At 47.8% G+C, this 21,191-nt stretch overlaps 2 protein-coding genes across 5 annotated transcripts; both read right to left on the bottom strand.

Annotated features, from left to right (window-relative positions):
* Positions 1–5,225: 5,225 nt before the first annotated feature.
* Positions 5,226–13,804, bottom strand: hnrnpc (heterogeneous nuclear ribonucleoprotein C). 4 transcript variants are annotated; one of them, XM_079757996.1, is made up of 10 exons: positions 13,679–13,804; positions 11,490–11,527; positions 10,788–10,833; positions 9,675–9,940; positions 9,237–9,312; positions 9,056–9,103; positions 8,505–8,686; positions 7,637–7,750; positions 7,105–7,289; positions 5,226–6,445 (listed from the first exon to the last, which is right to left on the bottom strand). In XM_079757996.1, exons 3-10 carry the CDS (start codon positions 10,790–10,792, stop codon positions 6,347–6,349), a joined length of 975 nt encoding a protein of 324 aa, XP_079614122.1. In that variant the 5' UTR covers positions 10,793–10,833; positions 11,490–11,527; positions 13,679–13,804; the 3' UTR covers positions 5,226–6,346. The 4 variants fall into 4 exon arrangements, with proteins under 4 accessions (XP_079614122.1, XP_079614123.1, XP_079614124.1 ...); XM_079757997.1 differs by having other exon boundaries at positions 11,490–13,769; XM_079757998.1 differs by lacking the exon at positions 11,490–11,527 and having other exon boundaries at positions 13,679–13,755.
* Positions 13,805–14,064: 260 nt separating this feature from the next.
* On the bottom strand, positions 14,065–19,194 carry LOC307091342 (FH1/FH2 domain-containing protein 1). The gene is made up of 9 exons (XM_079758286.1): positions 18,043–19,194; positions 17,469–17,609; positions 16,907–17,089; positions 16,608–16,727; positions 16,122–16,283; positions 15,488–15,768; positions 15,013–15,235; positions 14,349–14,460; positions 14,065–14,171 (listed from the first exon to the last, which is right to left on the bottom strand). Exons 1-9 carry the CDS (start codon positions 18,550–18,552, stop codon positions 14,143–14,145), a joined length of 1,761 nt encoding a protein of 586 aa, XP_079614412.1. The 5' UTR covers positions 18,553–19,194; the 3' UTR covers positions 14,065–14,142.
* Positions 19,195–21,191: the final 1,997 nt, after the last annotated feature.

Raw genomic sequence — 21,191 nt, 5'->3', positions numbered from 1 at the left:
GTGAAAGTGGCCAGTTTGCGGTGGGGCAGTCACTTAATCTAGTGGCGATGCAGGGGAAAAAAAGCTGTTAGCATAACATTGATTTAAGCGCCTCGGCTGTTGGTGAACAAACAGCCAGGGAGCCGGACACCCTGTTGGTCTGACCTATATACTCTGTCTCTCTCTCCGTCCCTCTCTCTTTCTCTCTGTCTGTCTCTCTGTCTGTGTGCCTCTACCTCTCTCTCTACATCTCTCTCTCTCTCTCTCTCTCTCTCTCTCTCTCTCTCTCTCTCTACATCTCTCTCTCTCTCTCTCTCTACATTTCTCTCTCTCTCTCCATCTCTCTCTCTCTCTCTCTCTCTCTCTCTCTCTCTCCATCTCTCTCCATCTCTCTCTCTCTCTCTCTCCGTCTCTCTCCCTCTCTCTCTCTCTCCCTCACCCAGAAAGCAGCTGTTCCCTCCTCCTCCCGCTATACTTGCTCTGTATCGCCACAACAACATACAGTAAGTCCCCGACAACACGCCCCGACAACACGCCCTGACCACCGGTTCCTTGTGTTTCCTTTGCCCTCCGTCCTGTAATGGAGTCCTTCGAGACCCTTTCTTGTTCCCCTCAGCTGACACCCTGGCCGGGATTCGTCTCGGCCCTTCGTCACGATGAATAACAAAAAGGAAACAGTGTGTTCAGAGGCCTCACTGTGCGGACTGATACAAGACGCTCAGCTGTTGAATGTGGAATGACCTGAACACACAGCCGGCCAGTCAAGCGACCTGGAGGAGGCCCGGCCACTGAATACAAATCAGATAGCGTAGCGTAGCGTAGCGTGATTTAGCTCTGCCAATGGCCTCAGCCAGGAGAGGTGTAAGTACAATGAGTCATTTTAGCTGCTGACTGAGAGGAACAGTTCTAGATGTTGGACAAGACAAACATGAAAATTAACAAGAAGGAGTTTCATTAATGTTTATCTTGGTCATTGCTCTAGTAAAGACAAACAAACGGGAAGACAGGCGATTGGATGAACACTTGACCTCTTCATATCCCCTTGACTTCCTCCCCATTTTCCCGACATTTGTAATACATAAGCACTGCAGGCACACAGCAAGGACACACATAAGGAGACAATAATGATGTTTGTACTATTCCACCTTTCCAATTCCAGAAAATATATCTGCATAATCAGTCGCCTCCAGGGATCAAATGCTATGCGCAGGTTTGTGTTAATCTATGAGACCTAGTCACGGTCAAAGATACACACACACACTCCACACTCACACATACACACAAGCACACACACACACACACACACACACACACACACACACACACACACACACACACACACACACACACACACACTTCTTGGCTGGATGCTGATAAGCAGTACATTTTTTATTTTAGGAATAAAAGAAAAAAATCAGGGAGCTGGAGGCTAATGAAACAAGTCCATTTGCTGGAAGCCCTCTGAGTGCGACAAACACAGAAACAAGGAGGGAGGAGGAGATGGGAAGAGGAGAGGGGGGGAGAAGATGAAGGCAAGTATGAGAGGACCGGTGAAAAGATGTTTAAAAAAGAAAGAACAACATCTTCCATAGGGTGTCACACTAAAGGGAATTTCCTTAGCAGCTCCAGGAAAGGATAGCCCATTCTGTACCACTGTGTGTGTGTTCGTTTTAGAAGTGTCTTGTTTTCCTAGTTCAATGAACTGTGTCCCCCTGGATATTATTGGTCACAGTGGGTGACGTCACCACTTCCCTGCCTGACCTATTTAATGTGGCTGCATTGTGACGTCAAAAAACTCTCTCTCTGTCTCTCTCTCTCTGTCTCTCTCTCTGTCTCCCTCTCTGTCTCTGTCTCTCTCTCTATCTCTATCTCTCTCGTTCTGTCTCTGTCTCTCTCTCTCTCTGTCTCTCTCTGTCTCTGTCTCTCTCTCTGCCTCTCTCTCTCTCGTTCTGTCTCTGTCTCGCTCTCTCTCTGTCTCTCTCGCTCTCTGTCTCTCTATATGTTTCTTCATCTGTCCATACCCTTCTTCGTTCTCCTTCGTTCTGTCCATCACCACATTTAGTGCTTCAGCTCTCTCGTTGTATAAATCCATAAAGAAGAGATGAAGAACGAAACAAAATGGCATCGTAGAATCCTCAGTGTTATTTGAGGGGACGAGACACACTGATCTAACACATGGCTTCTAAATATAAGCCCAGCGACGGGTGCTGTGTGATTTATAATATAGGAACCAATGTGAAGTGTGGCATCGGGCCTGAAATCATGAAACACTTATCTATCACGACAGCCCTTCATGAGAGAGAGAGAGAGAGAGAGAGAGGGAGAGAGAGAGAGAGAGAGAGAGAGAGAAAGAGAGAGAGAGAGAGAACGGGAAAGAGGGAGGAAGAGAGAGAGAGAGAGATAAAGGGAAAGATAGAGGAAGAGAGAGAAAGAGAGAGAGAGAGAGAAAAAGATAGATAATGGGAAAGAGAGAGAGAAAGAAAAAGAGGGAGTGCTCAATCGTTGCCAGTGACCTAATTCCTCCCCAGATTTAAACAGTATTGATGAATATTAATGCTGGAGCCAGCGCTGGCTCGGGGGACGAGGTGATGAAGCAGACCCCGAGAAGGGCCCAGCACAACGGGAGGGGAGAGGAGCCCCCCTGGGGAGGCTACCGTTGTTGTCGTGGTTATTGTTCACAGCAACAATGAAAAAAAGTGAGTCCGACCTATGGAGTAAAATACTATCACCATTATTACAGACTTTTCCATAATTATTATTGATAAAATTATAAATAAAGTTGCATGGGCAGGACCTAAAGTTGTCTCTCTTTGGTTTCACTTCACCTGACACTGCGGGGGGAGGGGGGGGGGGGGGGAGGGGGAGTGCATTATGGGTAATAAAACAGATGTGTACATAGACAACGCAGTGCGGTCACATTCTCCAGCTTCTAGGGAACACAAGATAGATTATCTGAGGAGATGGCGCGACGGGATTGGCTGAGCCTCACCTGATCTAATCCTGCCGTCGGGCATCATGTGACCTCCTATCCCCTCCGATCGCTCTTCTCTCAGACACTGGGTTCAAACACATTCCTGTGAACCCTCTCTGTCTCACTGTACTACAGGACAACACACACCAGGACTATTCACCGTTCTAATAAGGTTCCCGCCATGCCCACACACCATTAATCATCAGCACCTCGAAATAGAACCCCCTCTCTTTCTATATCTGGGACCCCCTCCTCTCGGTACACCTGTTGGGGGCATCTGTGGTGTCCCCGCTATGGAGACACAGTGTGTGCCAGTGCTATAAAATAGAAGATATATTCAGAGCTCTTTCGGTTTTTTTCGAAACACACTCCTTGGTGGATTTCAGAGATACAGATCCAACCTTTCTTTGAAATGGGGTGGCCTGTGTTCAGGTTTGAATAGGATCAAACTGGAGCCAGGCGGGTTTACTGGACGGCATCGTACCCCCCGCCCCCCTTATCCTGTAACGAGGTGTGAGGCAGCCAGGTGAACCGGCCACTTTTAGATTGATCCCTTTGTGACATCACAAGTGTCGACATATCCTCAACAATAACAACGTAATTGAAAGCCGCTGGCCAGCCTTAATCCATCCAAAGAAGGGAAAGTCCTTACTCTGAAATGGGCCAAGAACTGTAAACTCACCCCACGAATGAACGCTGCTCTAGAGCCTAGTCATGTAGTCATGATAAAACACTGGACAAAACTCAGCTCAGGTTCCACCTGACCCTCTCCTTGCTCGATTGCTACGGGAATTGTGGAAACACAGCCCTCCTTTTGTTTCTAGAAGTTTATTTTGGCCAGCATTCTCTCTCTCTCCCTCTATTCCTCTCTCCCCCTCTCTCTCTCTCTCTCTCCCTCCCTCTCTCTCCCCCCTCCCTCCCCCCCCCCCCCTCTCTCTGGCTGTCTTCGAACCTTGCTGTCTCTCTCTCCCTGGCCTCTCTATTCAGATCTTGTTCTTGCTCTTCTAAGCTTTTCCATATCTCTCTCTCTCTCTCTTTGACCTCGTCTTCTGCTGCCTTTCTTTCCACTCCTCTTCAGCTTTCATTAATTAATTCACTCTCTATCCCTTTCTCTCTCCAACCTTAACCTGGCTTTATCCTCTTTTAATAGCCGTTTCCCCCGCTCCCTCTTGTTCTTGCCTTCTCTCTCTCTCTCTCTCTCTCTCTCTCTCTCTCTCTCTCCCTAGCTCATTGACATTCTCTCCGGTGCTGGGGTAAACTACAGACTGGCCCCAGCACAATACCAATGTCACACACACACACACTCACCCACAGTTATAGACATACACACAAATGTATTCTTGTGCATGTGAAGAAATACACAAGTATGCATATTCACAGAGTGCATGGGCAAGGGCACACACAGACACAGACAGACAGACACACACACACCACTTTTTCTGTCATCCTTCTCTTTTCCTCCACTGTCTTATTATTCTTATTTTTTGTTATATTCTGCTTTGCATCAAGCACTATTGACCCCCCCCAACACACACACACACACACACACACACACACACACACACACACACACACACACACACACACACACACACACACACACACACACACACACAGGGTGTTATTCAGCCTTGCATCTCTTTCCCTATGTCTCTGCCTCTTCCTCCTTCCCAGCTCTTGTGCCTGAGTTACCAACCGCTCTTCACCGTCGCTCAGCAAGGACGTTCACCTATGGGTGTGCTTCACCACTGGCTGTACATGAACGCACCACCACATGAACACATCAGCATTCTCTGTACATGAACGCACCACCACATGAACATATCAGTACTCTCTGTACATGAACGCACCACCACATGAATACATTAGTACTCTCTGTTCATGAACGCACCTCGACATTAACACATCACCACTGTCAGTGCGTGAACGCACCACAACATGAACACATCACTACTCTCTGTACATGAACGCACCAGCATATGACCACATCAGCACTGTATGCATGAATGCAATATTATGCTCTGCACATGAATGCATCATCAGCAAAAAAATGATAATGTCAGTGAATGTGCTACTTCATTAAAAAGGTGTTAAAATAATATTAAAACGGTATGTGCTACACTCATAAGCTCCCTTTTTTAAAACAAATAAACCTATTCTTGCTCCACCCCACACACAAACACTTCCACACAACACATACACACACACACACACACACACACACACACACACACACACACACACACCTAGAAAAACACAGTGAACAATCAAATAGAACTGTTGAACCAAGTTTATTTATTATTCAAGAGACAAACTGAAATCCTACCCTGGGTGCATAAAACGAAAACGCCACACAAATGGATAACATATTTAACACGTTGAACAACGTTTCAACGTCAACGTCTGCTATCACCACGGCAACTACTGCCGTTGCAATATGCATAACAATTCTATATTACTAATAAACAGCATGAGGGGATGATACAAGTTCCAGTTTGCACACACCTATACCAATAATGTTAATAATAATTAACAATAATAATAATAATAATAATAATAATAATAATAATATTAATAAAAGAAGAATGAAGACGAAGAAGGACACCCCAACAGTAGTGACGTACATATTTTTGCAACGCAAATAAATAAAATAAAAATGTTATTCTTGGAAACGTTATTGTGTAACACTGCCACCTGCCGGTTTAGAGGTGAGCTTGCAGAGGCCAAAATTCCTTTGCTCTCCGAGGGAGGAGAACCGTCAACGCAAAATAAGTAAGGTATTTGTTTCCATCTCAACCAAGCTTATCCTATGCAATGGAGTAATTGTTCATTACACCCAATATACTAGTCTAATAGTATTATTTATATACCTAAGCGTACATACCAGTAAAGCACATATTATTATCGCTGAAGCCCCGATACATGATATAATCATTGATCACTCATTCATAGACTATTGAAGTGAGATAGGTTGCCTGATTCTTAACACATTGGAGGACATTTGATTCTAACACAAAGACATTAATGGATAAACGTCTACAACATACAATAGAACAGAATATTGGAAGGTTCCGTTATAATTGTCCATCGTATAGCGCAGTAACGGAAGATACCATCATCCAAATAGGGGAAAGGGCAACACTAAATAAGAAACTCAAATCTAGAACCGAAGACTTTTAACATTTACTTAGGGGTGTGTATGTGTATGTTTGTATGTGAGCATGTGTGTGTGTGTGTGTGTGTCTGTCTGTCTGCAAAACCGGATTATGCAAATGTGGTTGTATTGCACGTGTGTGTGTGTGTGTGTGTGTGTGTGTGTGTGTGTGTTGGCTTGTGTCTTCCGAAGTGTGTGTGTGTGTGTGTGTGTGTGTGTGTGTGTGTGTGTGTTAGCTGAGTTTAGGAGTCCTCTCCTGTAGCGCTGTCTCCGTCGTCCTCGCCTTCCTCCTGCTCTCCCTCCTCTTCCTCATCGTCATCCTCTCTCCTCCTGCTCTTCACCTGCAGGGTAAGAGGGAGGGAGGGAGGGAGGGAGGGAGGCAGAGAGAGAGAGAGAGAGAGAGAGAGAGAGAGAGGGAAAGGGAGAGATGGAGAGAGGGAGGGAGGGAGAGCGGGAGAGAGAGGGAGGGAGCGAGGGAGGGAGGGAGGGGGAGGGATGGAGAGAGGAAGAAAGAAGGAGAGAGAGAAAGAGGGGGAAGGAGAGATGGAGAGAGGGAGAGAGGGAGGGAGGGAGAAATGGAGAGAGGGAGGGAGGGAGAAATGGAGAGAGGGAGAGAGGGAGGGAGAGAAGGAGGGAGGGAGAGAAGGAGGGAGGTAGGGAGAGATGGAGAGAGGGAGGGAGAGATGGAGAGAGGGAGAGAAGGAGGGAGAGAAGGAGGGAGGGAGAGAAGGAGGGCGGTAGGGAGAGACACACAAACACACGTCAAAACTAGAATGCAGCCTTACTATATTATGTTCGGACTGCCACGTTGCGTCACCTATTCACATCATTTGAGTCTCATAAAGTTTGCCAGTCAGATCCCTCCCTCCATGGTTCAAAGACGCCAGAAGACAAACATGAACATCCACGAGGGCCTCATCTCCCCTGCATCCCTTCAGACGCAGCTGGTTTCCGCGGGGACAGCGGAGTACGGAGCCATGCCGCTGAGGAGACCGTTTACCTCCTCCTCCTCCTCCAGCAGGTCTCTCTCCTCCTCCGAGTCGTTCAGCTCCTGGATCCCCCTCTCCCTCTCCCTCTCCCGCTCCCGCTCCCTCTCCCGCGCGGAGCTCTCCTCCTTCTTGCTGCTGGAGGTGGAGGAGTGGAGGGGGGACACCTCCCCAGGCTCCGGCTTGGAGCTCCTGGGCTCTGGGTGGGGGGGGGGGGTGGGGGGGGGGGGGGGAGGAGCAGGATGAGAGGTAGAGTAAGGAGGAGGTGCATGCTTTGAGTCCACAACCTCGATCAAGACAGGCAATCATCCACAGCCACAGCCAACATTGATGAATGAATTTGTATTTGTGTGTTCATTTTAGTTTATTTACAAACCTATATTTTTTATTAATACATATATAAGGAACAAGCACTGCTCGTTTTGCTCAATCAACCAAACCGCGTGGTTCAAAATCTCCACAAGCTGCCAATCAACAAAGGGTTTGAGCGGGTTTGAGCCACGGTCCAGCAAGGCATGATGGGAGTTGGAGTTTGGATGGACCTACCGGATCTCTTGCCGTGGTCCTTCTCCATGCGGTCCAGGCTCTCCAGCAGGTAGTCCACCTTGTGTTTGATCTGGCTCAGCTCCCTCTTGATGGTCTGCAGGTCGTCTAGTCTGACTGTGGAGGAGGACACATTAGACAGCGTCAGCTCCCCCCCCTGTTTATCATGAGAGGAACTGTCTCTCCTCAGGTTGGATGTGCCAGGACATTCAACTGTGAGCCATTAACAATCTGGACGATTAAAGTGTGACTGTGTGACCTTTACTGCAAGTGTGTCTTGGTGTGTGTGAGACGAAAGAAGGAGAAACAAGCAAGGAAAGCAAAAGACAAAAGGTAAGGTAGGGGTGAGGGGAGGGTGCGGGGGAGAGACAGACAGACAGACAGACAGACAGACAGACAGAGAGACAGAGAGACAGACAGAGAGAGAGAGAGAGAGAGAGAGAGAGAGAGAGACAGAGAGAGAGAGAGAGAGAGAGAGAGAGAGAGAGAGACAGACGTACATACAGAAGAGAGAGCGACAGAGACAGCGAGAGACAGACGTACAGACAGAAGAGAGAGCGACAGAGACAGCGAGAGACAGACGTACAGACAGAAGAGAGAGCGAGAGAGACAGAGAGAGACAGACGTACAGACAGAAGAGAGAGCGACAGAGACAGCGAGGGAAAGACAGAGAGCAAGAGAGAGGGAGAGTTTCTAGGTCAGACCAAGGTTCAAAGCAGTGCAGTAGCCAAACTTTCTATACTGCGTCTCAGGCTCCCAGAAACCCTAACCAGCACACTATCCTACCCACAGTAACCCTAACCATAAGTGACCCCACAAATTGTCACCTCACCCCTCCCCCCGCCCCCCCCCGACCCCGTGGGGGACATACTTGCGCGGGACGGCCTCTGGTAGCTCTTGGAGGAGAAGCTTGAGGTCTTGGCGCGACGGCTCCCCCCCGAGCTCATGCTGACACGGGGCCGCTTGGAGGGCACGGCGGCCCGGGACAGCGGCGGCGGCGGCGGCGGCGGCGGCGGCGGGGGCGGAGCCACACGGGACGGGTAGGAGTACATCCTGACGGGGAGGGGGAAAGACACACCGAATGCAGAAGAAGAGCGTCAGGGTGAGCGTCCCGGGAGTGAGCGGTAACCCCGGCGATGCTACAGGCTGAGGTCGGACTTGAGTGACAAATTGCATTTGGATAAGTGGGCGTAGCGGTTGAGATGATTGGTCGCGCCGGGGCTGGTTGCTATGGGCAACACAAGTTCATGTTTCGCTAAGGTGATAGCTATCGCTGAAACAACACACCACCAAATGGATATATATAAGGATATGAATCTATACTTTTTATTTGGGGTGTGCTGTTTCAGTAATATATATATATATATATATTTAACAATGAAAACCCTTTGTATGTACTGTTCATGACCATAAACATCTTACCGATCATAGTAGTCCCTTTGGAACTCATAGTCCAGATCAAACGAAGAGCTGAATGCAAAGGAAAAATAAAGTTATTCATTCAGTCATTCATGAATGAACTCTGAATGTCCGTTGACAGAACGACACACGGTCTAGCTCTAAATGTGTCAGACGGCGGTGGATCCCTCCGGGGGGGGCTCACCTGTACATGTCCCCTGCAGATCGCTTCCCCGGCTTCCCTGTTCTCTGAGGCTTGGGCTCTCCGGCCAGATTGATGTCTGAGGAGGAGGAGGAGGAGTTAGAGGTGGAGGAGGAGGAGTTAGAGGTGGAGGAGGAGAAGGAGGAGGAGGAGGTGGAGGAGAAGGAGTGAGAGGAGGTGGACGAGGAGGAGAAGGAGTCAGAGGAGGTGGACGAGGAGGAGGAATGAGAGCAAGCCGAGGAGAAAAAGGAGGTGGTGGAGGAGGTAGTTGAGGAGGTGGAGGAGTCAGAGGAGGAATAAGAGGAGGGGGAGGTTGGGGAGGAGGAGGAATAAGAGGAGGCGGATGAGAAAAAGGAGGTGGTGGAGGAGGACGAGAAGGAGTTTCAGGAGGTGGTGGTGGAGGAGCTAACAGTTAAACCCCCAGCCCCGTCGCCTCCTCACCGAGCACCTGTCCCACGATCACGCGGCCGTCCTCGCCGCCCACGGCCGCCCGGGCGTTCCTCTCGTTGGCGTACTGGACGAAGGCGAAGCCCTTGTGCACCGAGCAGCCCACTATCTTGCCGTACTTGCAGAAGATGGCCTCCACGTCGGCCTTGGCCACCAGCAGCGTGTTGAGGTTGCCGATGAAGACGCGCGAGTTGAGCGAGCGCTGGTCCGTCTTGTTGGTCACGTTGCTCGCCATCTGGGCGGCGGTCGTGGGAGACCACCTGGTGATGGGAGGAGGGAGGGTGGGAGAGGGGGAGGGTGGGGGGGGAGAGAGAGAAAGACGAGGAATGAGGTCATACAAAAGAGCAAGGGAAAGGAGGGGGGAGGTAGAAGAGAGATGGGTCGGAGCAAGGGATGGATTGATGATAGCCAGGGGGATGGAGGGACAGACAGAGAGACAGACAGACCGGTGAAGGGGATGAGGGGAGTCGGATGGAGGGATGAAGGCAATGGAGAGATGGATAGGTTATGAAAGGTGTGATGGATGGACCAATGGATGGATGGAGCAGGCAGACAGCATCAGTACATAGGACAGACGAACAAGGATATAAGACGTAGGGAAGAGGCAGAAAGGATGGGAGTGATGAATGAGTGAAGGGATGAAAAATATGTGACATGGGAGAGAGAGTGAGAGTGAATGACAAAGGAGGAAAGATAGAAAGAAAAAAACAAGCAGTTTCTATAGAATTCAATACATTCTTTGTAAGAATGGAATGTACTGGTCTTTTCATTTTTTTCTTTGTCCAGAACATGATTTTGATCTTCCCCAGACTGACTTTGGATTCAAAGTGGTTTAATACCGCGCTGTTTAATACAGTGGGAGCATGATACACTTTTGAGGACTTATGATCTGAAACAGCAACCAAATGCTTTTCTTTAGCTAGCAATGTAGCAAATGTCTGCTGTTTTTGTGACAAACGTTTCATATTTAAATAACCAAAAACTTAATCATGACATTAACAGTTTTGATGGTTTTCTGTTGATATTTAACCCTTTCCACAACTTCTAGAGTAGACACAGCAGAATATACAAGTCGTTTTGGAGTTGGGTTGGATGTTTTGAACTCACTCCATTGTGTCTGTATTCTGGTAGACAGCCGTCTGTCTGTCTGAGTCTGTTGAAAAGAAGAGTTATTTGTCGTTATTGAGCCCTGATCCTGTGGGCTGGCATGGGATCTTTGTGGTGCACTATGGGAAATGGAGTCAATGGGGAGCTACGCTACACCAACCTTTACATTGGGATGCTTTCAGTTGGGTATTTGATGCCCACTTCATACGGGAAATTAATTATTACTTTCAAGAGAAAAAGAATAAAAGGAAATTCTCACACAAAAATACCTATTTTCATTCTAACTATCCAAAGTATTTTTATCACCGGGAAAAGGAAGTAGTTTATGTATGAAACCTACACATTCATTTGTTTTATTGTCTATTAAGATAGAGCTGTGGGCTTTTATTTTGAAATGTACGGTTGACTGTGTGGGTGTCTCCATCACTTTAACATGAACCTCTTCATATTACCATATTTGTGTACCAGGTTGGTCGATACAACTTTCTTCTTGCTCTTAATGAGACCTTGATGTGTGTTTTATCCCTAATATGTTGAATGGGGGGGGGGACAGCTAAAGAGGGAAAACACATGGAACTAGTAGGCCTACAAGAATCTTGCAGGGAGTGCCTTCGTTTAGAGAAAGGGATGGGGGGTGGGGGGACTTGTTCACCTCAAGGGCTTCCCAAACAAAGATACCAAGGTTGGCATGAAACAACTTACGGTTTGACGCTGTACAAAAAAATTCTGTGCCTCAAAAACTAAACGGGGGGGAAAGAAAAAATGGATATTAGAACACAAACGGGGCCTTGAAGGAGACTTCTTATTCATGATGTCATGGCTTCAAGAGAGACCCACTATTAAAGGGTATCCGTTTAACCACCAGGCGTGATGCTTGCCGATTGGCCGTTACGAGCATTCACAAAATCAGCCCGTTTGTGACATCACAAGTGGGAGCGTCCACCCAGGACGCATGATGCACGGATCGACCTGCCTATACGATGGACTGTACCACCTTTTGGGCTGCTAGGACGATCCATGCATCGTACTACTGATTTTAAAATGGTTCTGCAATACCGAGTCAGCATCACACCTGTTGATAACATACAGGCCCTTTAAAAACAACAATAATGAACATGAATCTCAGCCTATTCTTATTCCCATGGATCCACTGTCTATCACTGATATTCTGCAATAAAGGCGGCCAACTTATATATTTCACCACATGGTATGCAACTAGGGACGTGATGTCACAACTTCAGTATGTCAGTGGTCACGACAAAGCTTGTGACATTATACGTTTCTGAAACTGATTTCATGACGGGGGATGAAAACATTAAATCCCGTCCAAACATTGGAATTTTATTAAAGAGGACATCAACTCTAACATCCACAAAAGCAAGGGTTCTTCTGTTAACTATGTTCTGTTTTGTTGTTTTATAGCAAAACCCTTTAGCTATTAGTGTTTTGTTTTGAAACTATACACTATTCCCTCAATCATATTGCGTAATCATTGGATATGCAGTTCTCTATAAATGTAGTTCAATTGATCATTCTGTATGAGGAGTGAATTCTCTTTTTTTAATGATTGTCTTTGTTATATATTGCTCCAAATTTTTTTTCTGATTATTTTATTCACAAGGTTGTTCTTTTTACCAATAATAATTTCGTTTTTTGTAATTTACTGCAGTTATTGATGACTTTATTTAGTTTAGTAAATTAGGCCTACAATATTTTTTGCTCACATTGAATGTGTGGCTCAAAAACCTATTGTAATAAGGATGTTTTTTAGGTTAACTTGCGGTATTTTCACTGTCATTGAATCCGTATCTATTTTGTGGCATAATTAATTTGGATGTTATGGAACAAGTTGTGCTGCGACACACCATCATATCCTGGTGGTGGATGGCGGTACTGCTCAAGGACAATTGCACAAGTTTGGTGTTTTTTTAACTGCTTGGTGTTTCAATTTGTCTTTTGCTTGTATATGTGAGATGTGCATTTTTATTGATAGGTATTCCCATGGCATGGCCATTAATGTAATGTCATAATAATAATATCTAGTAGGAGGCAATCAACGGTTCATTCAGAATGATACATCTCTAACAGACCTATTCATAGGCCTTTATGCACATATCCAGATATACAGATTCAACAATGAAGATGCATTTGCTTCACGACCTGCAAAAGATTTTAATGGTTATCGTCAAAAAAACAGATACATCATAATTTAGTTAATAATGATCAACCAACGTCTACGGAAAGCCAAATAAAGCAGTCTCTGAGCAGTCTCGCGAGAGCTCTACGTCACAACTCTGCTGTATGCGTTCCTTCAAAAACACGCCCACTTTGCCTTTCCTTTAAAAAAATGTCTTTCCTGAAAAGTAACACCACTCCTTACAGTGCAGACAGAACAGCATAGCCACCTCAAAATTACGTTCAAAACACAAAAGGGGGGTCTCGTCTCATTCAATGTCAACGAAGGTAAAAGAAGAAGAAATAGATGGGAGGAAGATAAAGATCGAGGAACAACCCTTTTAAAAACCCATTTCCAGAAAAACGACGCCCCGTTTACCAACACTATCATCTGTCCAAAAAAACGATGAGAAATATCTTCGATTTAAAAAATATGACCACACTAAAATACACAATCTGCTCATCTAGAAGCCCAGCAGATAAATGTCTTATTGGGGGGAAAAAGTGATAAAAAATCTAACACTAGTTCTGCGCTGTAACGTTACCAACGTTACATCGCCAACCGCTGCAGCACAAAATGTACGACAATAAACCAAACAGTCTCTGAACACCAGGCAGAAAAATGCATTAAAAATAAAAACAAAAAGTCCCAAAGATGGTTCAGAGTCAGAAAAAAAATAAAAAGTAGAAAAATTCTCTCGATTAAAAATACTCACCAGGAGCTTATTAATAAAAATGCATAACATTCAACGTCGGTTTAGCGGGGTAGATTACGCTCCATAAAGGATTGTGCTGGCGGATGATACAATCACCTTGAAAACAAACCAGCGAGCATGAAATGGCGTCTGGACGTAGCTCACATCGGTCACGCCCCACTCAAAAAGACGAGCTCTGATTGGAGAAGAAGAACAGAGGGGGACGATAGCCCTCTTTGATTGGCGGGTTCCTCATTCAGTCGCAGAATGTTGACGCGCACGCATGCTCACGAGCGTCCACTCGCAAGCCCAAACGCAGACGCATATGTATTTGAAAAGGAATTGTATTTATTGAATTTATCTTAGAACATTGGACGACATTGAATACCTCTTTTTTTTTTATGTGTGGCATAAGTTAGATCATAAAAAAATAGTTGACCATGCAACTGCAATATAATGTAATATGACATTCATACATTCCAAGTTCACGACTTCATTTTCCGAGAGAAAGGACCTGAAACATAATAAAAATACAAACTATGAATATTTATATTACATTTATTCATAAAAACATTCATGATTCATGGTTATTTAATTGACAGAAGGGACACAGACAAAAAAATAAATAATTTTCAGACAGATGGACAGAAGGTAAATTCTTAGACGGACAGATTTTCAGACAGACAGGTACCTGGGGTCTCAGTGAGTCTCCGGCGGTAGCGAGGTAAGGTGTGGTCCGGTCTTTCAGAGGACCCCGGGGTCAGAAGGACCTCCTCTAGTCTACTCTGGTCCACACTGTCCTGCTACAGACAACGCACAGCAGGGAGATATTCATCACTCTCATTAATTAACCCAAGTTCAGCTGCACTCATTAGTAATTAGTCATCTTCTCTTCAGAAAAGGCTTCAGTGACACATTGTAGGCCAAACGGTGTGTTGCCTTTATAAGACGCTTTTATGCAAAGCAAGGAATAACTAATGTAATCCTATTATATCATTAGTGGATTCACAAGGTTTTTATAAGCAAAAATGTAATCAATAACCAACTAATTTGATTATTAATTGTAAATGAGCTATACATCAGTACATATGAATCCTGTCGCTAATTAGTAACATGTCCAACTGTAATCTAGCGTGATCTTTTTATTTAAGATAGTCCGGTAGGACAGTGTACTGGCTATAGGATGTTCCATTCAGCTGAAAGGTTCTTGGTTCAACCCCCAATGTCCACCTCAAGGGCCTACCTACAGCCCACCATGAGCAAGAGACCCCTTCAACCATTAACCTCAATGAACATTTGGATGAAAGCATAGAGGACTGAATACATAAAACATGAGTTCCAACGCACCCCCTCACCTGTGGTTTCACCTGTGCTACCTTGTTGTGTTTCCCTCTCTCTCCTGGTGTCCCTCGCCCGGCCGTCTCTCTCGCCCCCTCCCTGTCCCGCTGGTGAAGGATGCCCTGCCGTGTGGTCCGGTACTCCAGAGAGAAGTCGCTGATGGTCTTGCAGAACCCCTCGGGGCTGCTGTTTCTCACCATCGTCCGCGAGTAGCCCATGAACAGAAGGAAGGAGTGGAACCTGGGGGAGAGAGACATAGAGGGGGAGGGAGAGACAAAGGGGGAGAGATGATGATAAAGTTGCCCTTTGTATAGTTGTCTTCTCTCGTGAAATGTCAATAGTGTTGTAGAGTTACTTGGTCTTATACGGTTCTGTCATGGGCAGCCTGGTTGTAATCTAAAGCCATGAGTCTCTTTAGCTGAATGCGCAGAGTTTCCATAGCGATGCCATCTCCCCAGACGTCCCCTCGCCGGCCTGCGTTTCCACGGTTACCTGTTGATGACTCGCCGATGGACCGCCCGCAGAACCTTCACCCTCTGCTCGCTCTCCCTGAGGAACCCGGGCAACCGGTGACGCAGGGAGCTCCCCTGCTCCTTCTCCTCCTGCTCACCCCCTCCTCTTCCTCCTCCTCCTCCTCCTCCCCACCTCCTCCACGCCCCCTTCACGCCCCTCGGCCTGTCTTCCGTGCGCTCCAGGGCCTGAAGGTGTTGCCGTGACGATTTGACCATGCCTTCCAGCTGGCCCAGGTTGGACAGGACGGTGGTGAAGTCGCACTGTTTCAGAAGGAGGAGTTTAGATGAATAGTGCACGCACCCAAACACTCACACGCACATCCGTGTCTCCAAATCTACACTTTATGAATAAATGTACACACACACACACACACACACACACACACGCATGCACACACACGTCAAGTCAGACAAGCCCCACCCTCGGGAGAGGAATAATTGCAGCCTGGATAAAACAAAGTAAGGATGATGTTGATGATGATGACGATGACGATGATGATGATGATGATGATGATGATGATGATGATGATGATGATGATGATGATGATAAGGATGATGAGGATGATGATGATGCACACAGACACATACACACAAACACACACACACTTGCCGACCTTGCCGGCTCTGGTGACGGCGCCGATGTCAGAGTGGAGGTCCGAGGCCTGAGGGTGGAGCTCCAGCAGCAGCACACACACGTGGTGGAGGAGGGGCAGGCGGGAGTGGGTGTCCCTCACCTGAGACAGCTTGCCCAGGTAACTCAGCTCAAAGCCTTTCGCCTGCGTCCGTGTGTGTGTTTGTGTGCGTGTGTGTGTGTGTGTGTGTGTGCGTGTGTATGTGTGTGTGTGTGTGTGTGTGTGTGTGTGTATGAGAGTGTGTGTTTGTGTGTGTGAGTGTGTGTGTGTGTGTGTGTTGGAAACACCACAAAATAACAATTAAAATATGTGCCAAATTTAATCAAAAACAGAATCAGAATCAAAGACAATTGAGGGGTATAATAGAACAAGAAAGACGGCACACTACTTGATTGATTGAAAGAAGGGAAGCTAAACTGAAAAGGTTGTGTGAGATTCTTCATGCTCAAAGTCTTATCGACGGCTCACCTTGCAGCCGTTGAGGAAGTTCCCGATAGCGAGCACGGTGGCCAGGATCTGCTTGAAGGTCTGGCTGCCCGCCAGCTGCTCCACGGCAGTCTTCAGGTGGAACAGCGGTTCAGCTATCTCCTGTTCCAGGATGGGCACGGAAACGGGAGGAATTTGAACAGAGACACTCGTTGAAAACTGAGAGCAACAAATAGGTTCTGCTAGGGAAGATAACGGATGAACGTTTTGTCAAGGATGAATCAAATGAAAGCATCAACACACAGTGAGTTCAGGCTAACAAACTGGCTTCCAAGACGAACCCTCTCTAAGGTATCATAGTCCAGAGCGAAGGCCCACAGCTGAAGCCTGGAGCTCAAGTGGGGAATTTCCCCCATGGTGAGGAGGCAGAGCTCAGCCGGGGCGAGAGGGGCGCTGGGGGACAGAGCCGTGGCCTCCCGGATTAAGCTGAGCTCCTCTTCAGTGGGCACCAGCGCGGCGAGACGCTGTGGTGTCATCGGAACGACCAATAGGAAAGGAGAGAGGGAGAAACACACAGATGGTCAGAGAGGAGAGACAAACAAGAAAAAATGAAACAACGTTGTCACCACTTAGTTGATGTGCAATAATGGAAGACGCAGGTGAAGGTCTATATTTACACTGGCCGGCAGTATTGGTCATTCCACCCGCTTTCACCTTTTTAAAGAGGGCTGATGTGTTTCAATGACACACACTTGTGATGACACCATCGCTTGTCATAATACGACTGAATTGTCCATCCGAGGTGGAACATCCCAGAGACAATGTTCTATCGCCAAACCCCCCCCCCCCCCGTCCTCAAAACGGCTGAACCCTAGCCCTTGGGGTTCACGACCCCCCCTATACCTGGAGGTCGTCCCTGTCCAACACGCTGCTGTCCATCCTGTAGATGAGACGGGGGAGCAGGCGAGGGGGGGGCAGGCTGCTGAGGGCGATGGTGATGATGTTGCTCCTCTTCATCTCCAGCACGGAGACCGACAGCTGCTTCTGAGACGGGAAAGGAATTGGGAATAATCGGAGTAGCATAATGGAAACGCTATAAGTGAGTTAGGGTTAGGATCAGGGTTAGCTATCTGTTTAGGGTTAGACATGTAGGGCGAACCGTTTTGGGTGGATACGTGAAGGCTTGTTAGTGTTTAGGTTTTTTCGTTGGCTATTTAGAATTAGAAAGAGACGTTCAAACACAATTCATTTATTGCAAGGGACATTACGGCATAAGATTGTCCGAAGGTTGATTAGCAGCCGTATACGACTGACACATGGGTGCAACCAATGCTTTTGTATGTCCAGCACAAACCAGATACATTCTGCTTTCCCTACGTCCTCCTACAGACCTTTGGTGTGACCAAGTCACAAAACATGGCAGCGACCAGCGCCCTCACAGCCTTCCCCCCCCCCCGGTTCCCTCGCGGCTCCTTACCTGGCGCCCACCAAACACCTTGCCCAGGTTGCCATGGCTCTTGGTCCCAAACAGGTACTCCAGCTGCTTGGTATCCAGGGTGACGGGCCGCAGCCCGGCCCAGATGGTCTGCCGCCCGAAGCGGGTCACCCTGGGCAGGGGCAGCAGGACACCCAGCTCCCTCCAGTGGAGCTTCAGGGTGCGGCCTTTCAGGGGGGCGGCACCGGGTGAGCCGGGCACGGGTGGAGCCGCAGGCGACGAGGGCAGGGGAGGCGGCGGTGGCGGCGGGAGAGGTGGTGGGGGCGGAGCTTGGCCGAGTCCTGCGGGGCCGTTGGGGGTGCAGTTGGTCCGGTCCGCCTCGGGGCCGTCCAGTCCCAGGTCCTCGTCGTCCCAGAGGTCGGAGAAGTCCAGCGCGTCGAGCTGCAGGTGGCCCGAGGAGGGCTCCGGAAAAGAGGACCAGGAGTCCAGGAAACTCCTGGACGACAACGACGAGGGCCAGGGTGCATCGGTCAGCCCCTCCGAGGACCCCATCGCTCGCTCCTCCGAGACGGAAATCCCGTCGGATTCACCAACATCAACTCGCCGGTCGGTTGGGGACTGGCGGAAAATGTCTCTTTGTGTTTTCCCTTTCCACGTGAAAGTAAAGTGGCAAAAGCTAAACACACATATCAGTGCAAAACAAAACTAGCAGGCCTCACTGGTGCACATCCGAAAACCATCTTCAGACCCTCTCCTCGGTGCGTGTCCGGCTTCCCCTAACCTCTTCTATCTCTACTAGGCTTCCCTTCTCATTGTCCAGTCAGCCGTCTGCTTGAAGTATCTCAGCTATTGATTGTTGAACCTTTGGACGCTCTTCGTTCCCGGCTTGCACAGCAGCTCATACCTCAGCAAACCAAACCATGACCCCAACTTCTTTTCTGGCTAGTGTCTTGGTCCTGGAACCTGTAATCAGCCCTGTGGCTGGTGGTGTTGCTGTCGGCCTTTCGCCTCAATGCAGGGAAAACAAAAACAGGATTAAGTTAATCTCAAACTGCAATATAGTGTGTTGATGAAGATCCAAATGCTGAACTTCATAAATCCACTCAATGCATGTTATTGGACTGATGTTGTTGATGGTTTATGTCCAGTTCTGCTAAAGAACCAAACAATTGCTCAGTACGGACGTTTTGAAGAAATCCAACTGCTAGCTTTTTGTACAACTTCTGGTTTCTCTCTCTCGCTCTCTCTCTCTCTCTCTCTCTCTCTCTCTCTCTCTCTCTCTCTCTCTCCCTGAGTTGCGCCCTTCCACATAATTTCCTTATCAGGCCTCCCTCTCCTGTTTGTATTGCTACTGGTGTATACACAATCTTCCCTATCTGCATTCAAACATCTCTCTTCTCCCCCCCCATCCTTCTCTCTCTGCCACCCCGGCACCCCTGGGAGTCCTAATGACCTCCGCCTTCCACATAATGACACCCAACCCGCCCCTATTGCCCCATCTCAACTACGACCATATTGCACTACATTTAGACGTGCTGCATGGTTAGTTGTCTTGGTCACATTAAAATACATTGAAACGGTGGAAACTGACAAACCAGTGTACTTGTGTATATACAGTCTTACTCTCAATAATATTATATTGACCAAATGATATCTAGATGACACGAAAGTGGCATAATGAAATGAGGTATGTATCATGTAGACCTGAATTATAAGAAATTCTATACTTAGAATGCATAATTATCACCATACCAAAAAATGTAGTTACTGTATCAAACATGACACAATGAGATTCAGTTCTGTGCAGACTGAACGCACACTGTGCTGCGCGTCTGTTATCAAAGAGTGTCCCATTCCGCACCACGTCTGAGCAGATCCTCCGTGACACCACTGAGTGGGCCGATGCTTGCGTCACGTGCCCGGTTGAGCGGGGCCATCATGACGCTCCCTCCCGGAGCAGTGACCGGGTCTCCCTTCATTACCGCCACCGCGCCGCCTCACGAGAGCCTCGAGGTCCCCCACGCCACGAGCCCAACCAGCACCGTGTGAACCGGACGTGAACTCAACGCACGGACCGGCCCTGGATGTAACACGGAGGGATAAAGTGTTCAGAAGAACAGTGTTCTCAAATTAAATGCGTTATGAGTTGTTGTGTTATAGGGTTTTATATTTTCCTTCATACACACATCATAGAATTTCTCAAGTAAAGACTTCTTTTGATCATCGTGTGTGTGTGTGTGTCTGTGTGTGTGTGTGTGTGTGTGTGTGTGTGTGTGTGTGTGTGTGTGTGTGTGTGTGTGTGTGTGTGTGTGTGTGTGTCTGTCTGGCTGTAGAGGCAGATAGACTCCACACAACATATGCATGCCCATCTGTGCATATAATAGGCTATGCGTTTGTTATTAAATGGGTATATCTATCACATTATACGTTTTTAATGCACTGCAACAACACAACCCCGCGTGCGCCGGTCGTGACTTCAACTCATGAAGTTGGTTTACGGTCTCGCATGACGGTGATTGGTGGATTCAGAGAGCGCGCTTTTTAATCCACCAATCAGGGGACTCCCTCCCAACTACAGCCACTGTCGCCTACGTCTAACGGTCCCGCCCCTTCTGATGCCCCTCATCCTCCTCCATCCGCGCGCTCTCGTGGAGTTTTGGAGCGTCACGTTATGATGGAGCGCGCGCTCCCGCGTCGCTCCCGGTCCCTATATCTGTCATTCGCCACAAGAGCTGACATCACGCAGAGGATTACAATGTCAAATGTTTTAGGGTCGCGTCGCGGCGAGTTTATGGCTTCCCCGCACGCGCTTCAGAGGAATTCCCGTCACCACTTTCTCGAACAACCAATCAAATATTAACTTTGACGCGGTCCTCTCCTCACCGCCCCACGCAGGATGCATTCAAGTTAAGAAGGTATGTCCTCCGAGTTCACTTCAGCACCGCGTCATCTCTCCATCTTTGACGTGCAAAGTTATTTTTGACCTGTTAAAGATATGTTGTTGGGCTAGCTGCGTAATAGTGCGAGCTTGTACTCCACGCAGCGTCATCCTCCATGTCTCCGTCTCTCCGAGAGAGCTCTGCCGCTGAGGATTGGGATGAATTCGATCAGATGTGGGGCAAAGTTATTACGTCGTCCAAAAAAATAGAGAGATTTTCCTATTACGTAATGTGGCTTAGGAGGGGGATCCG

Source organism: Pollachius pollachius, assembly GCF_949987615.1.
Source record: "Pollachius pollachius genome assembly, chromosome: 20".
NCBI lineage: Eukaryota > Metazoa > Chordata > Actinopteri > Gadiformes > Gadidae > Pollachius > Pollachius pollachius.
Note: the sequence above shows the minus strand (reverse complement) of the source record. Positions and strands in the feature narration are given on the sequence as shown.